General features: G+C 41.5%; 1 protein-coding gene across 1 annotated transcript in view; it reads right to left on the bottom strand.

Moving 5' to 3' along the window:
• Positions 1-15,668, bottom strand: part of Pde6a (phosphodiesterase 6A) — a 114,345-nt gene extending 98,677 nt beyond the window's left edge. The window contains exon 1 of the mRNA XM_004664767.2: positions 14,909-15,668. Coding sequence (XP_004664824.1) covers positions 14,909-15,382 — 474 coding nt within the window. The 5' untranslated portion in view covers positions 15,383-15,668. The remainder of the gene's footprint in view (positions 1-14,908) is intronic.
• Positions 15,669-19,932: the final 4,264 nt, after the last annotated feature.

Genomic DNA, 19,932 nt, shown 5'->3' with positions numbered 1-19,932 from the left:
AGAACTATGTCCTTCCCAGAGATAAGAATGGAGTAGGATTTCCCAGGGAGAACAGAACTATGAAAATGCTGAGCACACAGGACTTCTTGGCCTTGACTAACTTCACACCTATGCCTGAGTCACAGCCAGGGACAGTGACCCAGGCCTATAGGCTTTCAGGGAGAGATAGGTGTGGCTTCCAGGGTGAACTTTGAGAGATGAACATAGCAATATGCCATATGGCAACATAGAGGTTCAGTGAGCTGTTAGATCTGGATCTTGTGGAATCAGAGAATCTTCCTAAATCCTCAATCCCAATTTCCAAGGTCTAAGGAACTCTCAGCACTTGTGCTCTCTGTTTTACCACAGAGTCCAAATGGGAGCTCCAGAAGGAAAGGTTAAATGCTTTTCCATGTTCCATAGAGACCTGAAATGGCATCTGTTACTTAGAATAGAACTTCTCCATCAACCATGAGATATTAAAGGTGCTGCCAATGTGAGCCATCACAATACACCAAGAACACAGCTACATCCAAAAGAATTCTCTTGTTCAATGCTTCCAATGCTGTGAGCCCAGGAAAGCTAAATGATTTGTCAAGGCCATGTTCCTAGAAAGTAACATGATTCATACCCAGCTCTAAGTTCAAAGAATAAGGTCTTAACTCCTGGTCTGTGGTTAGAAATGACCTTTTCCAAATGACACTAGGTTCCATGATTTCCCTTTATAGACAAGGAGAAAGTGTGGAATAGCAGAGTGCTAAGATCATGGACTCAATGTCAAAGCACCTGGAGTTAAATTCCTTTTGTCTGTACCTTTTTTCCTCTGTGACCCTGAACGAGGGTTTCAGTTTCATCATCTATAATACTGGGATAATAAGAGTATGACCTAACATTGTTCTGAAGGAAAAGGGAGAGAGATAAACCATACTGGGTGCAATTAAACACTGGAAAAACACAGACTCCATCCAGTCCAACAAGTCCTCCTGAAAGCTACTGAGTACAGAGCTACTGCCCCAGCCCCGGATGCCAAGGGCATCCTATGAGGGGGCATCTGTCTGGTGTTTCCTATAGAAACTGAGCTTGATGACCCTTCGAAGTCCTAGCTTGGAAGCAATATTCTGGTGACTGTGGGTAAGCCCCTTCTCAAGAACTGCTGGATCTAAGAGCTGGGGGTGATAGCTCAGGTGCTAAAGTATCTTCCTCTAAGCATGAGGATCTGAGTTTGATTTCCAGTAACCATATAAAAATATGGTGGCTCACTCTTGTAATCCAGCATGGGGGAGGCAGACACAGGTAGATCAGCTTGCTGGCCACAGTGTCATCCTATTTAGTAAGTTCTAGGTCAGAGAGAGACTATCTCAAGAAAGGTGGATAGCATGTAAGGAACAACACCTGAAGAGTCCCTTGGTGTCAAGTACATGCATGTGTACACACACACACACACACACACACACACACACACACATCTCCCAGGTTCATTTCCTTAACTATTAATAAGGCAGTTAAAAAGATGAGCTCTGGGTTGGAGAGATGGCTCAGCAGTTAAGGCACTTGCCTTCAAAATCTAAGGACCAGGTACCCAGTACCCACATAAAGCCAGATGCACAAGGTGGCAGATGTGTCTGGAGTTTATTTGCAGTGGCTAAGAGCCCTGGCATATTCATTCTCTCTCTGTTTCTCTCTCTCTCTACTTGCAAATAAATAAATTTTTTTTTAATATAAGCTTTGAGGTCCCCTTCTTCCCCTCTTTTAAAAGTATGTATGTATGTATGTATGTATTTATGAGGGGACAGATAGAATGGATGTACCAGGGGACTTTAGCCACTGCAAATGAATTCCAGATGCACGTACCACCTTGTGCATCTGGCTTACATGGGTACTTGGGAATTGAACCCAGGTCCTTAGGATTTGCACAAAAGTGCCTTAACAGCTGAGTCATCTATCCAGCCTCTTCCTCTCCTTTTAACTTTTAGATTCTATTTTGGGGTGGGAAAACTTGTTTTATTTGAGAGAGAAAGAGAAAGAGAAAGAGAAAGAGGGAGAGAGAGAGAGAAAGAGAATGGGTGCTCCAGGGCCTTCAGCCACTGCAAACAAACTCTAGATGTGTGCACCCCCAGGTGCACATGTGTGACATTGTGCGATTGCATCAGTGTGCATCTGGCTTATATGGGACTGGAGATCAGAACATGAGTTCTTACACTTTGCAGGCAAGTGCCTTAACCGATAAGCCATCTCTCCAACCCATCTTTTTCTTCCTTTTTTTTTTTTTTTGAGGTAGGGTCCCACTCTAGCTCAGGCTGACCTGGAATTTACTACGTAGTCTCAGGGTGGCCTCGAACACATGGTGATCCTCCTACTTCTACCTCTCAAGTGCTAGGATTAAAGGCATGCACCACCATGCCCTGCCCAACTTTTTAATATATTTTATTTATTTATTTAAGAGAGAGAATGGGCATGCTAGGGCCTCTAGCCACTGCAAATGAACTCTAGATGCATGCACCCCCTTGTTCATCTGCCTTACGTGGGTCCCGGAGAGTCAAACCGGGATCCTTTGGTTTTGCAGACAAACGCCTTAACCACTAAGCCATCTCTCTAGCCCAATTTTAAGATTCTTAATCTGAAATAAGGCCAGAGGTCAGGTAAGGACCAAGGTTACAGATTTTCCAGGGTATACATCTTGAAAATGATTGGACACAGGCTCTCGGTATAGCCAGTGTAACTGTAAATGATACCCACACGGGCCCTGACATTTGGGGGCAAATTCTGAGGATGTGAGATATGAAATCATTGCACACTTACTTGAGTGTGATTCTCCCATGCTCTATTTGCCTATCATCTGCTTTATGTCAGGCATTGTTCTGGATCCTGGAATAAATGTTTGGTGAATAAGGCAGGCATAATGCCTGACTCCAGAGCTTTTTTGCTTAATGATTTCAGGAAGCCAACTACTGTAACAGAAGGTATCACAGTGCAGTGACTAAGAAGTTAAGCTGAGATCTTTAGGATAAGTAGGAGTTGGACTGGGCAGAGGACTATGGGAAGAAATGTATTGTTGTCTTTCATTTAATATCCAGAAAATGGAGAGGTCTTTTTCAGAACTGCCTATGGACCGCTAAATTCATTTTGTTTTAGTTGGTTTGGTTTGGTATTTTTGATGCAGGATCTCTCTGTAGCCCAGGCTGGCTTGGCACTCACTTTGTAGTCCATTATGGCCTCAAACTAGTAATGATTCTTCTAGTGCAGTCTCATGAGTGCTGGGATTACAGACTTAAGCCATCAAGCCCAGCTAGGCTACTGTATTCTTAGAAGAAAGAGGTAGGTTCTTAGCTAAGTGATCAGTGTTAACATTTTCAGTAATAGGACATCAGCCATCATGTCTCCTAATGTAGAATATAAAGAAAAACAATATTTGCCTAGAGATACTCTTGTCAGGAATGCAAAAAAATAATTTAACCATGAAAAATATGGAATAGCCTGATGTGGTAGCTCACACATATAATCCCAGCACTTGGGAGGCTGAGACAGGAGGACTGCTGAGAGAGAGTGAGGGAGAAAGAGAGAGAGAGAGAATAGGAGCACCAGGGCCTATGCCACTGCAAAAAAAACTCCAGATGCATGTGCCACTCTGTGCATCTGGCTATATGTGGGTATTGGATAATCAAACCCTGGCCATCAGGCTTTGCAGTCAAGTGACTTAACCACTGAACTAACTCTCTAGCTCTCTTTGTATTATTTTATTTTTGAGGCAATCACAAAAGACTGGCCTTTTTATGTAAGAGAGTAAGAGAGAGAAAGAATTAGTGTGCCAGGGCTTCAGCCACTACAATTGAACTCCAGGCACGTGTACCCCCTTGTGAGCATGTGCAACCTTGTGTGCCTATGTCACTCACTGAGTGTCTGTCTTACATGGGACCTGGAGAATCGAATATGAGTCCTTATCTCTCCATCCCATCTTTCCATTATTTTAAACTCCTGCTACTTTCAATTTTTTTCTAAACAAAAAGTTTTAAGTCAATAAAGAGAGGGGCCATATCCATTACATCGTGAACTCACATCAGCTGTGATCACCTGCAGAAGATTGGGGCTATCAACGTTCTGTTATGAATACCATGAGTCCCCACCCTTCCCTGTGGAGCTATTGGCAGTTAATGTTTGCTGAGGAAGGGAGATATTGTTTTCAGTGGTGTAGCCATTGGTAAATTGCCCATGTTGTTGTAAATAACCTCTCACCTTTGTTCATGTAATCTATCCCATTGAAACTCAACGGATCTCAGTTAAACCTACTAGGTCACCAAAGAGAAGAAGGGTGAAGAAGAGGAAGGAAAGGAAAGAAGGAAGGAAGGAAGGAAGAAAGAAAAGAAAAGCTCTCTCTCCCCCCTTCTCTCTGCCTCTCCATTAAATATAAAAAAAGAAAATAAGGGGCTGGAGAGATGGCTTAGCACTTAAGGCACTTGCCTGCAAAGCCAAAGGACCCAGGTTCAACTCCCCAGGACCCACAAAAGCCAGATGCACAAGGTGGCGCATGTGTCTGAAGTTTATTTACAGTGGCTGGAGGCCCTGATATGCCCATTCTCTCTCTCTTTCTGCCTCTTTCTCTCTCTCTCTCCCCCTCCCTCCCTCCCTTTCTTTCTCAAATAAATAAATAAATATTTTTTAAAAAAAGAAAAGAAAAGAGGGCTGGAGAGATGGCTTAGTAGTTAAGGTGCTGGTCTGAAAAGCCAAAGGACCTCAGTTCAATTTCTCAGGACCCAGTAAGCCAGATGCACAAGGTGGTGCATGTATCTGAAGTTCTGAAGTTCATTTACAGTGGCTGGAGGCACTAGCATGCCCATTCTCTCTCTTTCTCAAGTAAATAAATATACAAATTTTTAGATGAAAGAAAACAGATGAAAATAGAAAGGAAACCAGAAGTGGTGGTGCACATCTTAGTCCCAGCACTCTGAAGGCAGAGGTAGGAGGATCACTGTGAGTTTGAGGCCTACCTGGGACTATAGAGTGAGTTCCAGATCGGCCTGGGCTAGAGTGAGACCCTGCCTCCAGAAAACAAAAAAGAAAAGAAAAGGAATCATCAACTTTCCAGTAAGGTGGTGGTATAGTATAGCCATGCCAAAGCAGTATCGACAGGGAAATAAGCAGAAAAAGAACAAAATGCACTCTTCTACTGAAAAGTGAAGATGTAGAAGTTATCATCAACCACAGCAGAGAAGCAGGAGAGACTAAGATCTTCCAGAAAAGAGGAAACCAGCCAGAATCTTACCAAGGTGCCCCAGTCCACGCCCACTGCCTGCCCAGCACAGAGCTACAGGAGCAGAAACCAGGTGGAGGGATTTTCCACTCACAGCAGCCTCCTTGCAAAGTCAAGAAACCTGAAGGGGAAGACAGCAGGGACCAGCTGAGCAGGAGCTGAGGGAAAACACAGAGGGACCAGCTGAGCAGCTCCAGTACAACTCCAGGCACCTTGCACAGCCTCCCATCCCCAACTGTCAGGGCAACTCATTCACCCCCAGCCACAGGGCATTGAGCACAGATGATCAGAACACCAGATCCACAGTGCAATAGAGAGGGATCGAGGTGGGTACACAGTATTGGTGAGATTGGAAACCATCCCAAAAGGTAACAAAGCCTACTTATACAAACACAGGTACATAGGCCTGCATTGGAAGTGCTAATCTTTTTCCAGGCCAGGTCAGGTTATGTGTTATATATTCTTGGTTGGCTTTGCCAATCTCAAATAAGCTATATTTGGGGGTTAACTATTGTTGCCTTTGATGTTTCCTGATTCATAGAGCCTTTGTCTTTTTCTTCTGTCATGGGGAGCTGGGTATGAGTCGGTTCCAGCTGATCTGTCACACATTTTGTCATACATTTCAGACCAGAAATCTTAACCTCCAGTTGACAGGATTAAGGGTTTGGGGCAACACACACCCTTAGGGACTTTGACTTTATTAGATTATCTGTTTGTTTTAATCCCCACTACTGCATAAATACTCTGTGGTTTGAATTGAATGTGTGTGTATATTGCTCAGTTTAATATTAGAATTTGCCAATAAATTGCTCCACCCAGTCTACTAGGACACTTGAATAGCAGGCAAACAATACATATGATCATTCCTGCTGTTTCCTTGCAGTGTAAGAGCTACACTTGGCACCTTAAACTACTACACTGAAGATATATAAAGTTAGATTTACACAGCTAAGAGCCTGCAGGTAATTACAAAACCCAAGCATCAAATTAACTCAAGATGCAAAAATCTGTACATTATAATATAAGAAACACAAAAAAATCAAAGACAATACAATCCTGCCAAAAATATAAATCCATCAGAAATGACCTGAAGTGAGACTATTTTAGATGAACTGCCTGAGAAGGATTTTTAAAAAATGATTATATCTATAATCAAATAAATTAAAGAAGAAATCAAAGGAATCAAAGAAGAAAAGAAGCTTCTGAAAAAGAACACAGGAAACCAACTTAATGAAATAAAGAGGTTAATGAAAGACATGAGTAAAGAAATAGAAATAATGAAAAAATACCAATCAGAAATATTAGAAATAAAAAACAGAGCCAGGCATGGTGGTGCACACTTCTAATCCTAGCATTTGGGAGGCAGAGGTAGGAAGATAGCCATGAGTTTGAGGCCACTCTGAGACTACACAGGGAATTCCAGGTCAGTCTGAGCTAGAGTAAAACCCTGACAAAATAAGAAGGAGGAGGAAGAGGAAGAGGAGGAGGAGAAGAAGAAATGAAAAACAGAGTAAATCAAATAGAAAACTCTGCAGAATGTCTCACCAGTAGAATAGATCAAGGAGAGGACAGAATATCTAAAGTAGAAGACCAGGTGGTAGATCTAATACAGGCTAACAAAGAGAAAGACATAAATGAGAATCAAACATAAGAATTCAGGGCTTAATAAAAGGAAAAGAAATTCACTCCAAAGGTATAGCAGGTATTTTCAACAAAATCATAGAAGAAAACTTCCCTCCAAATAGGGAAAGTGATGCCAGTGCAGATGCAGGAAGCCTTTAGAACACCAAATGAACAAAATCAGGAAAGAATCTCTCCCTGTCATATTATGATTAAACAACAAAACAAAGAAAATATATTGAAAACAGAAAAAAATCTAGTCACATACAAAGGCAAGCCCATCAGGATCACAATACAAACTTTAAAAGCCAGAAGGGCTTGGAGTGATGTATTCCAAGTTCTGAAAGATAATAGCTGTCAAACAAGGTTACTTTATCCTGCAAAGCTATCCATCCAAATAGACAGAGAAATAAGGACATTCCACAACAAAAATGGGCCAAAGGAATATATGATCACTAAACAAGCTCTACAGAAAATACTTGGAAGGATCTTCATGTGGAAGAGAAAGAAAGCACACACATAAGGAACCACGAAAAAAGAAAAAAAGAAAAAACATACTTGTGGAGGTTTGATTCAGGTGTCCCCCATAAACTTAGGTGTTCTGAATGCTAGATCCCCAGCTGATGGAGATTTGGGAATTAACCCCTACTGGACATGGTGTATTGTTGGGGGTGGGCTTATGGGTGTTATAGACAGTTTCCCCTTGCCAGTGTTTGACACACTCACCTGTTGCTATGGTCCACCTTATGTTGACCAGGGGGTGATGTCCACCCTCTGCTCATGCCATCGTTTTCCCCTGCCATCGTGGAGCTTCCCCTCAAGCCTGTAAGCCAAAATAAACCTCTTTTTCCCAGAAACTGTGCTCGGTTGAGTGATTTCTACCAGCAATGCGAACCAGACTGCAACAATAGTCAAATACTAGTTAATAAAAGAGATTAAAGGACAAACAGGATGAACTACAAAACAAGAAGAATGGCAAGAATAAATACACAACTTTCAGTAGTAACTCAATGCCCCAACCAAAAGACACATGTTTGCAGACTGGGTTAAAAAGCAGGAGCCTTCTATTTGTGGCCTCCAAGAAACCCACCTTTTCATAAAGACAAGCACTACCTTAGGGTGAAAGGCTGGAAAATGGTACTGAAAGCAAATGGGCCTAGAAAACAAGCAGGCGTTGCTATCCTAATGTCTGACAGGGTAGACTTCAGTCCAACATTAGTGAGGAAAAATAGGGTAACTTTATATTGATTAAGGGTACACTCCAACAGGAGGACATTACAGTCCTAAACATATATGCACCTAACATCGGGGCTTCCAATTTCATCAAACAAATACTACTAGAACTAAGGTCAGGGGCTGCATAGATGGCTTAGTGGGCAAGGGCTTGCCTGTGAAGCTAAGAACCCCAGTTTGAGGCTCAATTCCCTAGTACCCACATTAGCCAGATGTACAAGGTGGCGCATGCATCTAGAGTTCCTTTGCAGTGGCTGGAAGCCCTGACGCTCCCATTCTCTCCCTATCTCTCTCTCTCTCTCAATAAATAAATAAATAAATAAATAAAATAAATAAAAATAAACAAAAACTTTAAAGAAAAGAACTAAGGTCACAGATAACACCAAACACAGTTGTAGTGGGTGACTTTAATACCCCAATCTCATCAGTTGACAGATCATGTCTGTGAAAAATAAACAGAGATGCTTCTGGACTAAATGAAGTCATGGAACAAATGAACCTAACAGATATCTATAGGACATTTCACCCAAATGCTCCAGAATACAACATACCTTTCAACAGCACATGGGACAGTCTCTAAAACATACCACATATTAGGACATAACGCAAACCTTAGCAAATACAGGAAAATAGAAATAATTCCTTGCACTCTATCTGATCACAATGGCATTAAACTACAAATAAACAGCAAGAAAAGCTGCAGAGCATACACAGAATCATGGAAACTAAACATTCCAGTACTAAATGATGAATGGTTTTTTTTTAAGGAAATCAAAAAATTCATAGAATCAGATGTTAATGAGAACACAAAATACCAAAACTTTGGGACACAATAAGGACAGTCCTAAGAGGGAAATGTATACCTTTAAATACTTCTACTAAGAAATTAGAAAGGTTGCAAGTAAACAACTTAATGGTCCACCTTGGAAAAAGAAGAATAAGGCAAACAAAAAATCAGTAGATACTAAGAAATAATAAAGATTAGGACAGAAATTAATAGAAATCTAAAAAACTTGAAATTTTTCCACTAAAATCAGGAACAAGACAAGGGTGTCCATTCTCACCACTTTTATTTAGTATAGTACTGGAAGTCTTAGCTACAGAAATAAGGCAAGAGACACACATAAAAGGGATACAATTTGAAAAGGAGAGATCAAATTATCATTATTTGCAAATGATATGATTCTATACATAAAGTATCCTAAAGACTCTACCATCAAACTGTTAGAACTGATAAACACCTTTAGCAACAATAGGATACAAAATAAATGAGTACCTGAGGCTACAGAGTTAATTCCAGGTCAGCCTGGACCAGAGTGAGACCCTACCTCGAAAAAACCAAAACAAACAAACAAACAAAATAAATGAGTAGGTTTCCCATATACTAGCCAAAAGCATGCTGAGGAGGAAACCATTCAAAATTGCCTGAAAAAAATAAAGTACCTTGGAATAAACCTAACCAAGGAAGTGAAGGATCTCTACAATGAAAACTTTAAAACATTCAAGACAGTAGTTGCAGCAGACACTAGGAAATGGAAAAGCATACCATGTTCTTGGATTGGAAGGATCAATATTGTGAAAATTTCAATCATACCAAAAGCAATCTACACATTTAATGCAAATACCATCAAAATTCCAATGGCATTCTTAGCAGAAATAGAAAAAACAACCCTAAAATTCATTTGGAAGCACAAAAAACATCAACTGGACCAAAGAATTTTGAGCAACAAAAATAAGGTTGATGGTATCACCATACCTGATTTTAACCTATATTACAGAGCCATAGTACTAACAACAGCATGGCATGGTACTGGCACAGAAACAACACATAGATCAATGGAACAGAATAGAGGACACAGATGTAAGTCCAAGCAGCTACAGCCACCTGATATTCAACAAAAATGTCAAAAATACTCATTGGAGAAAAGACAGCCTCTTCAACAAATGGTGCTAGGAAAACTAGTATCTATATGTAGAAGGATGAAAATAGATCCTTATCTCTCTCCATGCATAAGAATTAAGCCCAAATGGATCAAAGACCTCAATATCACACTCAAAGCTCTAAACTGTTAGAGCAAAAAGTAGAGGAAACCCTTCAACATATTGGCATAGGCAATGACTTTCTGAATATAACCCCAGTGACTCAGGAAATAAAACTGCTACTCAACCACTGGCACCTCATGAAATTAAAAAAGCTTTTGTACAGTAAAGGACACTGTGAATAGAGCAAAGAGACAACCTACAGAATGGGAGAAAATCTTTGCCAGCTATACATCTGACAGAGGATTAATATCCAGGACAAACAAAGAACTCAAAAACCTAAATACTAAGAAACCAGCCAGGCATGGTGGTGCATGCCTTTAATCCCAGCACTTTGGAAGAAGAGGTAGGAGGATCACTGTGAGTTCAAGGCCACCCTGAGACTACATAGTGAATTCCAGGTCAGCCTGGGTTACAGTGAGACCCTACCTCAAAAAAAAGAAAAGAAAAGAAAAAGAAAAAGAAAAGAAAGAAATCAAACGGCCCAATTAAAAAAAAAAAAAAGAGGTCTATGGAGGAGAGAGAAAAGCCACCAGTAGAGATACTCAACAGTGGACACTGCAAGCCTTAAATTTGGCCAGCCAGGCCAAATGAGCCAATGGATGCAATAGTGCCATCATGTCTGTTATGTGGAAACCAATCACTCTCTAATAAGACTGGAGGCCTGCTCCAGGGGGAGGGAATATATGCCTGATACTAAAAACCAATGACAGGGGTAGTCATGAGCCCCAGGGTTGTAATTTCTGCTGGTACCTGGCTAAATGTATATACTATGCTCACCAATCCAGCATTTCTCTTAATGTTCACACCCATATATTAATGGTACGCTCACTTTTGGTTAGAGAAGCTTTTCTTTTCAGATGGTGGTGACCTTAGGATAACTAAGAAGGTACCATGGTGCTGCGAAGAAGTGATAGAGGAATGCTCAGCACTGAAATATCTCTATCACACCTTCTAAAGTTCAGGGTCTATTGCACAAGAGGTGGCAGAAAGAATGTAATATTCAAAGGAAGGGTAGGGCTCCCTACAACATTCTCCTCCAGACACAAAATGGCTTAGATATCCATGACCTCTCAGTGCCTGACACTACCTGCCCAAGACCATCATAATAGGAGGAAAAGATGATGACATCAAAATAAAAGAGAGACTGATTGAGAGGGGGAAGGGGTATGATAGACAGTGGAGAGGCCAGAGCTCCAGTGGTGCAATCGGTTAGTGTGCAGTACTTATATGATAGAGAGTGGAATTTCAAAGGGGAAAGTGGAGGGAGGAAGGGAATTACCATGGTTTATTGTCCATATGGAAGTTGTCAATAACGAATTAAATTTTAAAGAATGAGCTATGGAACTAAATAGAGAGTTCTCAAAAGAAGAAATACAGATAGCATATAAATATCTAAAAATGTTCTACATCCTTAGCCATCGGGGAAATGCAAATTAAAACTACTTGGAGAGTCCATCTCACTCCAGTCAGAATGGCTATTATCAAGAAATCAAATGACAATAGATGCTGCTGATGATGCAGAAAAAGAGGAACCCTTCTTCACCGTTGATGGGAATTTAATCTGGTCCAGCTATTGTGGAAATCAGTGTGGAGGCTCCTGAGACAGCTAAAAATAGATTTACCAAATGACCCAGCTATACCACTCCTTGGCATATATCCTAAGGGCTTTTCATACTACCTTAGAGATACTTGCACATCCATGTTTATTGCCGCTCTACTCACAATAGCTAGGAAGCGGAACCAGCCTAGATGTCCCTCAACTGATGAATGGTTAATGATGTAGTGTTACATTTATACAATGGAGTTCAATTCATCCATAAAGAAAAATGAAATTATGAAAATTTCAGGGGAACAGATGGACCTGGAAAGATTTATACTTAGTGAGGTAACCCAGACCCAGAATGACAAGTGCCACATGTTTTCTCTCATATGTGAATCCTAGATACAAATGTTTGGACTTTGTATATGAGTCAGAATAAAACTCCGTAGCAGAGGCCAGTAACCTGGAAAGGGGGCTTTAAGGGAGGGAGGAGATGGGAGGATTTAAAGGGATGATATTGTATATCTGTAAGTAGAAAAACAGATTACTCAGGGTGGAAAGACCTAAGTGAGGTCAGGGGAAGAGACTGAGTGAAGGAAAGATAGAGGGAAGGTTAATCAAAATCTAAGGAGGTATGAGTAAGTCATATGGAAACCTACTTTTTTGGACAATGGTATATCCAGAAGCCCATAGATTATTACTAGAAAATTTTCAGTGCCATGAAGGTCCAAGAAAGTCCAAGAAGGTCCCTAGAAAAAAAAGTATAGGCCATTGCCAAGGCTCTTGGTTTACCACCAGGAATAGATGGTAAGACCCTATTGCTGAAGACTGCACATGCTTGGGCTGCAATATCACTGAGAAATCATGTGGGAGCTAAGTTGAAAACCTCCTCCCTGTAGACCAGCTGACAGAAAGCTGGAAAAATCTACACTGCATGCAGTTCCATGGGAGGGAGAGAGAGAGAGAAGTCAACAGTGAAGATAAGTAGCAGTAGACACTGCAAGCCTTAAGTTGGGACAGCCAGGCCAAATGAACCAACAGGTGCAATAGTGGCATGTCTGTCATGGGGTAAACCAACTGCTCTCTAATTGTTCTGGAGGCCCACTTCATGAGAGGGAATATATGCCTGAAACTAAAAACCTATGACAGAGCAAGCCATGAGCCCTAGGGGTGTAATATCTGCTGTTTTCTGGCTAAATGCATTATGTTATGCTCACCAAACTGCCTGCTAAGCACGTTTCTTAATGTTCATATGCATATATTAATGCTGCTGTCACTTTTGGTTAGAGACGCTTCTTTTCAGATGGTGATGACCTCTGGGATGGGCACCACAGTTTTGAGAAGATGTGATAGAAGAGTGCTCAGCACTGAAACATCTCTATCATACCCTCCAAGGCTCAGGGTCTTTTGAAGAAGAGGTGGTGGGAAGAATATACAAGTCAAAGGAAGGATAGGACTCCTTATAATGCACTCTTCCAGACACATAATGGCCTGGTTATCCATGACCTCCCAATGCATGGCACTACCTAGTAGAACAGGAAGAAAAGATGATGACATCAAAATAAATGAGAATAGGGTTGGAAAGATGGTATAGTGGTTAAGTGCTTGCCTGTGAAGCCTAAGGACCCCGGTCTGAGGCTCGATTCCACAGTAACCACGTAAACCAGATGCACAAGTTGGCTAATGCATCTGGAGTTCATTTGCAATGGCTGGAGGCCCTGTTGCACCCATTCTCTCTCTCTCTTTGCCTCTTTTTCTCTCTGTCTGCCTGTCTCTCTCAAGTAAATAAATAAAAATAAACAAAAACATTAAAAAATGAGACTGATTGAGAGGGGGAGGGGATATGATGGAGAGTGGAGTTGTGAAGGGGATAGTGAGAGGGAGGGAATTATCATGGTTTATTGTCTATAATTATGGAAGTTATCAATACTTTAAGTTTTTTTAAAAAAGAAAAGAAAATAGAGGGGGGTCTAGCTGGAAACAGGTAAAGGATCATTTAGAGTGGAAGGGGAACAAAAAGGAGTAATGGGTGAGAATCTGATCAAAAACATTATGTATGAAAATGTCAAGTAAAACCCATTATTATGTATAATCAATATACACTAATAAGAAGTAAAGAGGGGCTGGAGAGATAGCTTAGCAGTTAAGGACTTACAGACAAAGCCAAAGGACCAAGGTTCATTTCCCCAGTACCTACATAAAGCCAGATAGACAAGGTGGCACATGTGTCTGGAGTTCATTTGCAGTGGCTAGAGGCTCTGGCACATCCATTCTCATATTCTCTCTCTCTATCTCTCTCTCTCAAATAAATAAACAAAACATTGAAAAAAATAAAGAGGGGCTGGAGAGATTGCTTAGTGGTTAAGGAGCTTTCCTGCAAAACCTAAGGACCCAGGTTCAATTCCCCAGAACCCACATAAGCCAGATGCACAAGATGGCACATGGACCTGGAGTTTGCATGTCCCTCTCTTTCTTTATCTGCATCTTCCTCCCTCCCTCAACTAAATAAATTAATAAAATAAAAATAAATGTAAAGAGGTTCAAGGGTTGAGTGTGCTTCCTTCACTAGCATGAGGACCTTCTTAAAGGAGCTTTTGAGACCACTAGAATTCTAATATCCAGAACCTCCATTAATAGTTGGGCATGGGGGCTGGAGAGATGGCCTAGCGATTAAGCGCTTGCCTGTGGAGCCTAAGGACCCCGGTTCGAGGCTCGGTTCCCCAGGTCCCACGTTAGCCAGATGCACAAGGGGGTGCACGCATCTGGAGTTCGTCTGTAGAGGCTGGAAGCCCTGTCGCTCCCATTCTCTCTCCCTCTATCTGTCTTTCTGTCTGTGTCTGTCACTCTCAAATAAATAAATTAATTAATTAATTTAAAAAAATAGTTGGGCATGGCCATGTGCTCCTGTAACCCCAGTCTGGTGGGGAACAGAGATGGGAGAATAGTGAGGGGCTTGAGAACAGCAAGCACCAGAATCAGTGAGAAATCACACACACAAACACACACACACACACACTACACACCACACATGCTATGCATATGCAAAAAAAAAAAAAAAGGTTCCTACTAAAAAAAAATTAAGTACTGAAACTTGGGGAACTTAAGAGATAAAATAAAATAAAAATAGAGGAGCCATGTTATCATTAACCTGGTTTTGGTGGCCAGCAACCCCCCGCCCCCAGCCCAGTTGAATCCCAGAACTGCAGGAATAGTGCCATTGTGTCTCACTCTTATGGGAATGAGAGTACCTCTTCTGTGTTGGGGACATTGGCGATCTTTTTCGAATGTGCGACGTGGCCCACGACGCCCATGTCCAGAGGGAAGACGATCTCTGAGTCGGGCATCACCAAACAGTCCTCCAGGACAGCATCTTTGTGGACATTGAAGAGCCGGGTGGCAAGCTCTGCGATGCCATTGCGGGTCCTGTACATGAACAGACTCATGTGTTCGGCCCGCAGGAGGAAACACAGCTTCTTCATGACGTTGAAGGTACTCTTCTCAGCCTGTAAGTTCTCCTGGAAGTCCCGCAGGAGATCAAAAATGATTTCACTCTCCTCCACACTGTTCACTGAGTGGTAGTGGCTAAAATCTACAGCTGCCTCCTTGGCCCCAAGAAGGTCTGAGATGACCTTAGCCCGATAGTGGAGGTTGTAGTATTGTTTGGCAAAACCAATATTTGAGTCCAAGAACTTCTCTACCTCCTCTGCTGTCACGTCTCCCATGGCTGGAGATCCTTCTAGCACTTCTTCACAGGGGTGAGACTGAAGCCTTTCACTGGTAACTTTATGGTCTGTGACACTCTGCTTCAAGTGGACTTCTCTGTCTTGTGTATCTCACTGTAAAGGCCTCACAGTGGAGCAAGAGCAAACTGAGGAATTAAGTTATTAATATTTCCCGAGGGTAAGGATTATGAGGATCAGGGGTTCCAGACATTGCTGGGCCCCAGGTGAGAGAAGCTAAGTAACCCCTTTCTACTTAGGTCTGCTAAGAGCTGAGAAGAGGCTTCCACACAGAGAAGGAAGCAGGCTTAAACAGCAATCAGCCGGAGAGGGCAGAGCAGCCTGCCACCTATTCATGGGTCCTTTTGGACAATCAGAAGAGCTAACAACTCTGTTCATATTCCTTCATGCAGAAATAGCTGGATCTAACTGACTCCCCAAGCCCCTGTTTTAGCCTTCTATTCATTCCCCTCTGGAAAGGCTCCAGCGTGGGCTTCAGTTTCCATGGCCGCTACCCAGCCTGCTCATGTAACTGGCACCGCCTCCTCATGCTGAGCTCCTGATCACTACACACAGGGCTTTCTTGGCTTTAGATTTCAATAATTCTAATTTTAGCATGCTAAGAGCCCTTATAATAACAGTATGCTTGCATAGTTCTTCTTTTATTACAAAAGTAATATGTGTACTCTGTAGAAAATATCACAAAGAAGACAACTAAAATCACGCATAACTTTGCTGCTCAGAGGTAACCTTTAGTTAACATTTTAGTTGTTGTACACTCCAAGGAAAATTATCTTTAAAAAACTGTTTGTTGGGGATGGGGAGATGGCTCATCAGTTACAGGTACTTGCTTGTAAAGCCTGTAGCCAGGGTTCAATTTCCCAGGACCCAAGGAAAGCCAGATGCACAAACTGGCACATGTAAAAAAAAAAAACAAAAAAAAAAAAAACGTGGCACATGTGTTTGGAGTTTGTTTGCAGTGTCAAGAAGCCCTGGCATGCCCATACACTGTCTCTCTCTTCTCTCTCTCTCTCTCCCCCCCTTCCTCTATCAAATAAAGAAAGAAAGAAAAACAAAATATTAAAAAATATATATATTTTTAAAAACCATTTCTCTCCCACCTAATCTTTTCCCCGGTGCTTTAATATGTATTTTTCTTGGGTTGTTTATCAGAAATGCACATCCAGGGGTTATCAACTTGAATAAATCTGGAAACACTGGAATGCTCATTAATGTGCCCCTTCTGCACACCAGGAAGGTGGAAAAGAATACCTTTCTTTTGGACAAACCTTGTTTTAGGTTCCATGACATCTCTATGCTTCAAATCTTTTAAACACTGTGGAATGCATCATTATAAGCAACTGCTGGCCCTTTGAACTTTGTAAAGTGACTTTATCCTTTATCCTTTGTAATAAATCCTTGGAATCACTGCACCCATTAAACACTGTGTACAAAGGTACCCCTCCGCACACAATGGTAAACATTATGACTTCGGCATAGACTAGCTTTGCAAGATTTTTTATATTTTATTTTTATTTATTCATTAGAGAGAGAGAATGGGTACACCAGGGCCTCTAGCCACTGTAAACAAACTCCAAACACACGCACCACCATGTGCATCTGGCTTATGTGGGTTCTGGGGAATTGAGCCTGGTTTCTCAGGCTGCTCAAGCACGTGCCTTACCCACTAAGCCATCTCTCCTGCCCTTTTGCAAGATTTTTAATTCAATATACACTTGTGACATTCCTCTATATCCTTATGTGTAGTACTTCATTCTTGTTTTAGAGTATTCATTAAATGAAAAAGTCATCATTTATTTATCCGTAAGGAAGAAAGAAAAAGAAAGGAAGGAAGGAAGGAAGGAAGGAAGGAAGGAAAGAAGGAAAGAAGGAAGGAAGGAAGGAAGGGAGGAAGGAAGGGAGGGAAGGGAGATGGAGGGAGGGAAGGAAAGAGGGGAGGGAGATAAAAAGAGAGAAAGAAAGAAAGAGGGAAGGAAGGGAGGAAGGAAGGGGAGAGGGAATTAAGTAAGGGAGACAGAGAAAGACAAAAAGAGTGAAGAAAGGAAAGAAGGAAGTATGGGAGGGAGGGAAGAAAGGAAGGAAGGAAGGGAAAAGTGTCTCTATCTGGCAGCCTACACAGCCACTTGAACTCCAAATTTGCCATCATAACTAACCTGAGCACCCTATCCAGACACTTCCCCAGCTCTGCACACGCTATCTGCAGACTGTGAGGTTTCAGCCACATTGGACAACTCTGATTCTCCATTGTCCTCTGGCCCTACTTATGATCTCTAGTTCTCTTAATCCAATGAAAATCTCCTAGTTGTGCCTCTCATATGTCCTATTTATTTCCTTTATCACATTTATTCCTATGAGAAATTATCTGGGTTGTGTCTGTCTTTGGGGAGCTTTGTGAGGGCAGGGACCAGTCAGAGGTGATCCCTCAGTCCCTAAAATGCTATCTGGAATATCTTTGGTTTTGTTTGGTTGGTTGATTGTTTTTTGTTTTTTTTTTTTCCAGGTAGGATTTCACTCTAGTCCAGGCTGATCTAGAACTCACTCTGTAGTCCCAGGCTGGCCTTGAAGTTACAACGATCCTTCTACCTCTACCTTCCAAGTGCTGGGATTAAAGGCATGTGCCACCACACCTTTATTTTATTTTAATTTTGTCTATAAGTCTTATGTGTTCTTGACTAAAAATATGAAAATACAAAGGAGAAAATAAAAATAAAACATAATCCTGGCTGGAGGGGTGGCTTAGCATTTAAGGCACTTGCCTGCACAGCCAAAGGACCAAGGTTTGATTCTCCAGGAACCACATAATCCAGATGCACAAAATGGTGCATGCTTTTGGAGTTCATTTGTAGTAGCTGAAGGCCCTGGCACACCTACATTCTCTCTCTCTCTGCATCTTTATCTCTCTCTCAAATAAAATAAAAAATAATTTAAAAATAAACAAACATAATCATATGACATATATATGGGGGGGGTTCAAGGTAGGGTCTCACTCTAGCCCAGGCTGACCTGGAATTCACTATGTACTCTCAGGCTGGCCTCAAACTCACAATGGCCCTCCTACCTCTGCTTCATTAGTGCTGGGATTAGAGGCATGCACCACCATACATGGCTGACAAATAAGTTTTGAATATTTAATTTTTTGAGAATACTTATCCATACCAGAATCTAACATGGTTTTTCCCTCTTTACAATAGATCATAAACATCTTTCAGCCTCACCACACCAGAGACCAGTCTTCCATAACATCAAACGTACATTCAAACCATATATAAACCATACCAAGATAAATCTAAAATGTCATGAAAGGGCTGGAGAGATGTCTTAGCAGTGAAGGTGCTTGCCTCCAAAGCCCAAGGACCCAGGTTCAATTCCCAAGTACCCATGTAAGCCAGAGGCACATGGTGACACATGCATCTGGAGTTCATTTGCGAGGGCTAGAGGCCCTGGCATGCCTATTCTCTCTCACGCGCAATCTTTCTCTCTCTGCATCTTTCTCAAATAAATAAATTAAAATTAAAATTAAAAAATCATGCAAGTTATACATTTTTATTTGGGAAAAATTATTTAATCTATGGCCTCAATTTCCTTATTTGCAAATTGTAGATTACAATAATACTTATGAATAGAACTTTGTGAGAGTTATGCTTTGAACTTCATTGACAGTTGGCTCCCAAATATAGGTGGTACAAATGATAATGGGGCTGGAGGGATGGCTTAGCAGTTAAGGTGTTTGCCTGCAGAGCCAAAGGACCCAGGTTCGATTCCCCAGGACTCACATTATCCAGATGCACAAGGGAGCACATGCGTCTGGTGTTCGTTTGCAGTGGCTGGAGGCCCTGGCATGCCTTTCTCTCTCTTGCCTTTCTCTCTCTCTCTCTCTCCCTCTTTAAATAAATAAATAAATAAATAAATAAATAAATAAAAGTATTTTAAAAGAAGAATGATAATGTTGGGCTGGAGAGATGGCTTAACAGTTAAGGCCACTTCCTTCCTTTCTTGCCTGTGAAGCCAGAGAACCCAGGTTTGATTCCTCAGAACCCACATAAGCCACATGCACAAAATGGCACTTGTGTTTGAGTTTGTTTGCAATGGCTGAAGGCCTGGTGTGCCCCCCCCCCGCCTCTTCCTCTCTCTATCAAATAAAGAAATAAAAAAAATGATAGTGTAAGCTAAGTTATGAAGCAGTAATACTTATTGCAAAGTAAAGGTAATAATATACCTATTTTTCTATTTTTTTAGACAGTCCCTGGCTGGCCTCTGGATCCTCCTTGCCTCTATCTCCAAAGTGCTGGCATTACAGGTGTGTGCTGCCATGTCAGGCTCTTTTCTTCCCTCTGCTTTCCCTTCCTTTCCTTCCTCCCATTTCCCTTCCTTTCTTCTTTCCTCTTCTCCTTCCTTCTTTCCTTCCTTCCTTTCCTTTCCTTATTTTGTTCCTTCCTTCCATCTTTGGAGACAGGGTCTCACTGCATGGTGTAAGATAGCCTGCAACATAGCTTAATGTATTCATAGTATTAACAACTGTTATTCAAGCTGTT

This window comes from Jaculus jaculus, chromosome 13 (assembly GCF_020740685.1).
Source record: "Jaculus jaculus isolate mJacJac1 chromosome 13, mJacJac1.mat.Y.cur, whole genome shotgun sequence".
NCBI classification, from domain to species: Eukaryota; Metazoa; Chordata; class Mammalia; order Rodentia; family Dipodidae; genus Jaculus; species Jaculus jaculus.
Note: the sequence above shows the minus strand (reverse complement) of the source record. Positions and strands in the feature narration are given on the sequence as shown.